The sequence below is a fragment of the Piliocolobus tephrosceles genome, unplaced genomic scaffold (assembly GCF_002776525.5).
Source record: "Piliocolobus tephrosceles isolate RC106 unplaced genomic scaffold, ASM277652v3 unscaffolded_7137, whole genome shotgun sequence".
In the NCBI taxonomy this organism is placed as follows: domain Eukaryota; kingdom Metazoa; phylum Chordata; class Mammalia; order Primates; family Cercopithecidae; genus Piliocolobus; species Piliocolobus tephrosceles.
Window position 1 is genome coordinate 1 of NW_022334427.1, and position 6461 is coordinate 6461.

The window sequence follows — 6461 nt, forward strand, 5'->3', positions numbered from 1 at the left end:
GGTCGGGCGGGTCTCAGCCTCTCCTCGCCCCCAGGCTCGCACTCCTTAAGGTATTTCAGCACCGCCGTGTCCCGGCCCGGCCGCGGGGAGCCCTGGTATCTCGAAGTCGGCTACGTGGACGACACGCAGTTCGTGCGGTTCGACAGCGACGCCGAGAGTCCGAGGATGGAGCCGCGGGCGCCGTGGATAGAGCAGGAGGGGCCGGACTATTGGGAAGAGCAGACACGGATCGCCAAGGGCAACGCACAGACTGACCGAGTGGGCCTGCGGACCCTGCGCGGCTACTACAACCAGAGCGAGGCCGGTGAGTGGCCCCGGCCCGGGGCGCAGGTCACGACCCCTCCCCACCCCCGACGGACGGCCCGGGTGGCCCCGAGTCTCCGGGTCCGAGATCCGCCCCGAGGCCGCGGGACCCGCCCAGACCCTCGACCGGAGAGAGCCCCAGACGCCTTTACCCGGTTTCATTTTCACTTGAGGCCAAAATCACCGTCGGTTGGTCGGGGCGGGGCGGGGCTCGGGGGACTGGACTGACCGCGGGGGCGGGGCCAGGGTCTCACACCTACCAGTGGATGTCTGGCTGCGACCTGGGACCCGATGGGCGCCTCCTCCGCGGGTATGAACAGTTCGCCTACGACGGCAGGGATTACATCGCCCTGAACCAGGACCTGCGCTCCTGGACGGCCGCGGACATGGCGGCTCAGAACACCCAGCGCAAGTGGGAGGCGGCCGGTGAGGCGGAGCGGCAGAGAGCCTACCTGGAGGGGACGTGCGTGGAGTGGCTCCGCAGATACCTGGAGAACGGGAAGGAGACGCTGCAGCGCGCGGGTACCAGGGGCACTGGGCAGCCTTCCCCATCACCTCTAGATCGCCCGGGATGGCCTCCCATGAGGAGGGGAGGAAAATGGGATCCGCGCTAGAGTGTCCCCTCCCTTGAATGGAGAATGGCATGAGTTTCCCTGATTTCTTCTGAGGGCCCCCTCTGCTCTCTAGGACAATTAAGGGATGATGTCTCTGAGGACATGGAGGAGAAGACAGTCCCCGGAATAGTGATAAGGGGTCCCCTTTGACCCCTGCAGCAGCCTTGGACACCGTGTATTTTTCTCTCAGGCCTTGTTCTCTGCCTCACACTAAATGCGTTTGAAGGTCTGATTCCAGCTTTTCTGAGTCCCTCAGCCTCCACTCAGGTCAGGACCAGAAGTCCCTGTTCCTCCCTCAGAGTCTAGAACTCTCCAAGGAATAGGAGATTATCCCAGATGCCTGTGTCCAGGCTGGTGTCTGGCTTCTGTGCTCCCTTCCCCACCCCAGGTGTCCTGTTCATTCTCAGGATGGTCACATGCGTGCTGCTGGAGTGTCCCATGAGAGATGCAAAGCGCGTGAATTTTCTGTTCCCATCAGAACCCCCAAAGACACACGTGACCCACCACCCCGTCTCTGACCATGAGGCCACCCTGAGGTGCTGGGCCCTGGGCTTCTACCCTGCGGAGATCACACTGACCTGGCAGCGGGATGGGGAGGAACAAACTCAGGACACCGAGCTTGTGGAGACCAGGCCAGGAGGAGATGGAACCTTCCAGAAGTGGGGAGCTGTGGTGGTGCCTTCTGGAGAAGAGCAGAGATACACATGCCATGTGCAGCACCAGGGGCTGCCGGAGCCCCTCACCCTGAGATGGGGTAAGGAGGGGGATGAGGGGTCATGTCTCTTCTCAGGGAAAGCAGGATCCCTTCTGGAGCCCTTCAGCAGGGTCAGGGCCCCTCACCTTCCCTCCTTTCCCAGAGCCGTCTTCCCAGTCCACCATCCCCATCGTGGGCATCGTTGCTGGCCTGGCTGTCCTAGGAGCTGTGGTCACCGGAGCTGTGGTCGCTGCTGTGATGTGGGGGAGGAAGAGCTCAGGTAGGGAAGGGGTGAGGGGTGGGGTCTGGGTTTTCTTGTCCTGCTGGGGGTTTCAAGCCCCAGGTAGAAGTGTCCCCTGCCTCATTCCTGGGAAGCAGCATCCACACATGGGCTAACCCAGCCTGGGGCCCTGTGTGCCAGCACTTACTCTTTTGTGTAGCACATGTGACAGTGAAGGACGGATGTATCACCTTGATGATTATGGTATTGGGTCCTGATTCCAACATTCACGAGTCAGGGGAAGGTCCCTGCTAAGGACAGACCTTGGGGGGGCAGTTTGTCCAGGACACACAGCTGCTTTCCTCCTGTTCCCTGATCCTGCCCTGGGTCTGTAGTCATAGTTCTGGAAATTTCTCTTGGGTCCAAGACTAGGAGGTTCCTCTAAGATCTTATGACCCTGCTTCCTCCCAGCCTCCTCACAGGACATTTTCTTCCCACAGGTGGAAAAGGAGGGAGCTACTCTCAGGCTGCGTGTAAGTGGTGGGGGTGGGAGTGTGGAGGAGCTCACCCATGCATAATTCCTCCTGTCCCACGTCTCCTGTGAGCTCTGATGTTGTCCTGTTTTTATTCTATCCCAGCCAATGACAGTGCCCAGGGCTCTGATGTGTCTCTCACGGCTTGAAAAGGTGAGATTCTTGGGGTCTAGAGTGGGGGAGCAGGGGCAGAGGGGAAAGGCCTGGGTAATGGAGATTCTTTGATTGTAACATTTCGAGTGTGTAGTGGCCTGTTCAGAGTGTCATCACTTACCATGACTGACCTGAATATTTTGTTCATGACTTGTTTTCTGTAGCCTGAGACAACTGTCTTGTGTGGAACTGAGAAGCAGGATTTCTTCACGCCTCCCTTTTGAAGACACTCCGGCATCTCTTTCTGCAAAGGCATCTGAATGTGTCTGCGTCCCTGTTAGCATAATGTGAGGAGGTGGAGAGACAGCCCACCCCCGTGTCCACTGTGACCCCTGTTCCCATGCTGACCTGTGTTTCCTCCCCAGTCATCTTTCCTGTTCCAGAGAGGTGGGGCTGGATGTCTCCATCTCAGTCTCAACTTTATGTGCACCGAGCTGCAACTTCTTACTTCCCTACTGAAAATAAGAATCTGAATATAAATTTGTTTTCTCAAACATCTGCTATGAGAGGTTGATGAATTAATTAAATAAGTCAATTCCTAGAATCTGAGAGAGCAAATAAAGACCTGAGAACCTTCCAGAATCTGCATGTTCACTGTGCTGAGTCTGTTGCTGGTGGGGGTGGAGAAGGCTGTAAGGAGCCCAGTGTGGACTGGGCCTGTGCCTAGTTGCTGTTCAGTTCTTCATGGGCTTTATGTGGTCAGTCCTCAGCTAGGTCACCTTCACTGCTCCATCGTCCTTGTCCCATCAGTGGAAACTTGTCCAGCGGGAGCTGTGACCACAGAGGCTCAGACATTGCCGAGGGCGGCCCCTGCACACAGGGTCTCTGTGCATTCTGAGACAAATGTTCAGAGCCATTCACCTCCTGCCCTGCTTCTAGAGCTTCTGTTCTGGTCTGCTCTCCTGCCCTCTCTCCCTGCCCTGGTTCTCGTGATCTTGGTGCTGAATCCAATCCCAACTCAAGAATCTATAAAGCAGAGTCTAATGTAGACTTATGTTTGTCTGTGAAATTGGACCCATCATCAAGGACTGTTCTTTCCTGAAGAGAGAACCTGGTTGTGAGCTGCAGTGTGCTGGGGTGGGGGACATGGGGGGCGTTGCTGTAGAAAGAGGGATGTGGGAGGGAGGGCACACAAGCAGCACTGCTGAGAAAAACATAGGCGGCCTCTATCTCAGTGTGAGGGGACCTTGTGCTGTACCAGCCACAAAACAGCATTTGGCCTAAGGCTATGTTAATAAAGATACTGCCTTTAGAATAGGGAGGTGCTCTATAGTGATCATTCATTCAACTGACCTTTGTCATTGGCCAGACATGGGACAGAATTGTTCTGCATCTGGGGAACACCATTGAAGTAAAATCAGAAAAGTCTCTGGCCTTTTGTAGCACATGTTCCAGTGGAAAGAGGCAGACGTTAGATACACTATAACCAGAGTAAGGAAGGAAAGTGCTAGAAGGTGGTAAGTGCTGTGAGGCAGGTAATCCAGGATGTGGGCAGTGGGGACAGGGAAGGTGGCTGCTGTGCTGGGTAGTTAGTGTGTGCCTTGTTGCAAAGGTGACCTCTGAGGAAGGATTTGAGGGACATGAGGATGTCTGGGGAAGTTCTTTCCAGGCAGAGGAACCTCCAGTCCAAATGCACTATGGCAGGAAGGTGTTTGTGTTCCCAGAAGAACGAGGAGGCCACGAGGGCTGGACAGAGAGAAACTGAGGTGAGGTCAGAGGTGCGGCCAGAGCATGTGGGCTTGAGGGGAATGGGGTTGGATCTGACCTTTGCTCTGAGTGGGATGAAGAGTTTGAGGACAGTTTTGAGCAGAAGAGGGCCATGATATAGCTTCTCTTTTAAAAGGATCTCTGACTGCTGTGCTGAGAACAGAATTGAGAGGTGAGGGACGAGGGAGGCAGAAGGGAAAATAGTAGAAAGCGAGTGCAGTATTCCAGGCTGGAGATGTCGGTTACCTTGACTGGGCTGTGAGCAGGGGAAAGAGTGGGATGTTGCCGGGCGCGGTGGCTCAAGCCTGTAATCCCAGCACTTTGGGAGGCCGAGACGGGTGGATCACGAGGTCAGGAGATCGAGACCATCCTGGCTAAACGGTGAAACCCCGTCTCTACTAAAAATATAAAAACTAGCTGGGCGAGGTGGCGGGCGCCTGTAGTCTCAGCTACTCGAGAGGCTGAGGCAGGAGAATGGCGTAAACCCGGGAGGCGGAGCTTGCAGTGAGCTGAGATCCGGCCACTGCACTCCAGTCCAGGGGACAGAGCAAGACTCCGCCTCAAAAAAAAAAAAAAAGAGTGGGATGTGAGGGGATTCTGGATGCATTTGAAGATGAACTCACAGCATTTGTCAATGGATTGTATCTGTGGTTTGAGAAAGAGGAATCAAGGACACCCATAGTTGTAAAATGAGTGAGTAGAAGGAAGGGTGGAGCTGCTGTCAGTGGAGATGGGGAGACTCTGGCAGGAGCATACTGAGGAGGGGGCATCACAGGCACTCAGTGGAGATGTCTACTAGGAATGCAGGTTGGGGAGCTTGGGTGGAATTTGGACAGACAACTCCAGACTTTAGAGGAAAGGAGAAATAGACTGGGCAGGAGAAATAGATTTAGGAGCTCACACCATATAAACGATACTTAAAACCTCAAGCATGGATGAGGGCACCAAGGGAGTGATTGACTGTGGAAAAGAATGAGGGCAAGGACTGAACCCTGGACCTCCAGTTGTAAGGGATGTGATCAGACCACACCCAGAGCAGACTGCACAGTTCTGACCCCAAGTCTAGAGGACACTTAGACAAGGAACTTCCGTGTGTACAGGGATCACCCAGACGTGGTGCTGAGATCCAGGAAGTCTGGAGTGGAGCTACAGATTCTGTATTTATGACAAGGCTGGAGCTCATGTTGCTGTTCTCCAGATCACACTTGGAGTAGCAAGAACACCAGGATCCCACATGTCTGAGCATCAGCCTCACCTCTAGGGCTTGTTATATAAATGATTCCTTGGTCTTGTGCATAAAACTCTGAGACAGGGGTTGTGGGGAGTGGCCTGAGTATTTTCTAAGCCCCGCCAGCAATCCTGTTGCTCATCCAGATCGGGAACCACTGAGATCAGAGAGTGCCCAGGGTGAGTGGGTGGGGTGGGTTTTCAAACCCTGCTTAAAAGAGGATTTTTCTCATAGAAAGAAAAGGGAGGATGTGTATCATCAGTTATGAGATATGATATCCCTTGTCATTCTCTCCACAGTAGGGTAGAGGCCAGGTAGACAGTTCAGGACGTAGCTCTCACACAAGGAACACCTGTGAATGCCACTCTCTGACACCCACCCACAGACTCATTTCCCACTCACTTCTTGGAGCAAACTATGAAAAACAAATTTCTGTAATATACACATAAAGTCATATATCTGGTATTGGAGGCTAGTTTTATTGTGGGGAAGGCCACAGAAGCAGGCTGGAACCTACACATCCAGGAACAGAATCCACAGCCCACCCTGGATCAGGTCCCTCCTAGGAACAACTGCCTCTACTGCTGAGCACAGACGCCACTGCTCACACCTCTGACACCCTGGTGCTGGACACTGGACCCTGAGGCCAGGACAGATGTCACTGCTGCACCTGGAAACTGGACATCACTACTGCCACTCAGCAATCTTTACTAAAATGTGTTCTGCACAGTCCCTGCCTCTCTGTCACCTGATTCTGGCTCAGAGTCTGGCAGTGATATTGCAGTTAAGAAGAAATTATTTAGACAGGTAGTGAGGGCACGGAAGGCTTTTAATGAAAAGCAGGCTCCAAATTATTTTCTTTTCTAACAAGGAGCAGCCTGTAATATCAAGCTTCAGACACAGACAAGTAAGCTGGAAGCTAGCACGGGTGAATGCCGGCAGCTGTGCGAATAGGAATAGGACACCTGGGACTGGGCATGTTCACAATGGCAACTCCATCTTCCCTTCT

General features: G+C 54.0%; 1 protein-coding gene across 1 annotated transcript; it reads left to right on the forward strand.

Moving 5' to 3' along the window:
- Positions 1-31: 31 nt before the first annotated feature.
- On the forward strand, positions 32-3101 carry LOC111534256 (saoe class I histocompatibility antigen, A alpha chain-like). Its single transcript, XM_026449959.2, has 7 exons — positions 32-304; positions 550-825; positions 1396-1671; positions 1775-1891; positions 2332-2364; positions 2470-2517; positions 2682-3101. Exons 1-6 carry the CDS (start codon positions 166-168, stop codon positions 2511-2513), a joined length of 885 nt encoding a protein of 294 aa, XP_026305744.1. The 5' UTR covers positions 32-165; the 3' UTR covers positions 2514-2517; positions 2682-3101.
- The last annotated feature ends 3360 nt before the right edge of the window (positions 3102-6461 follow it).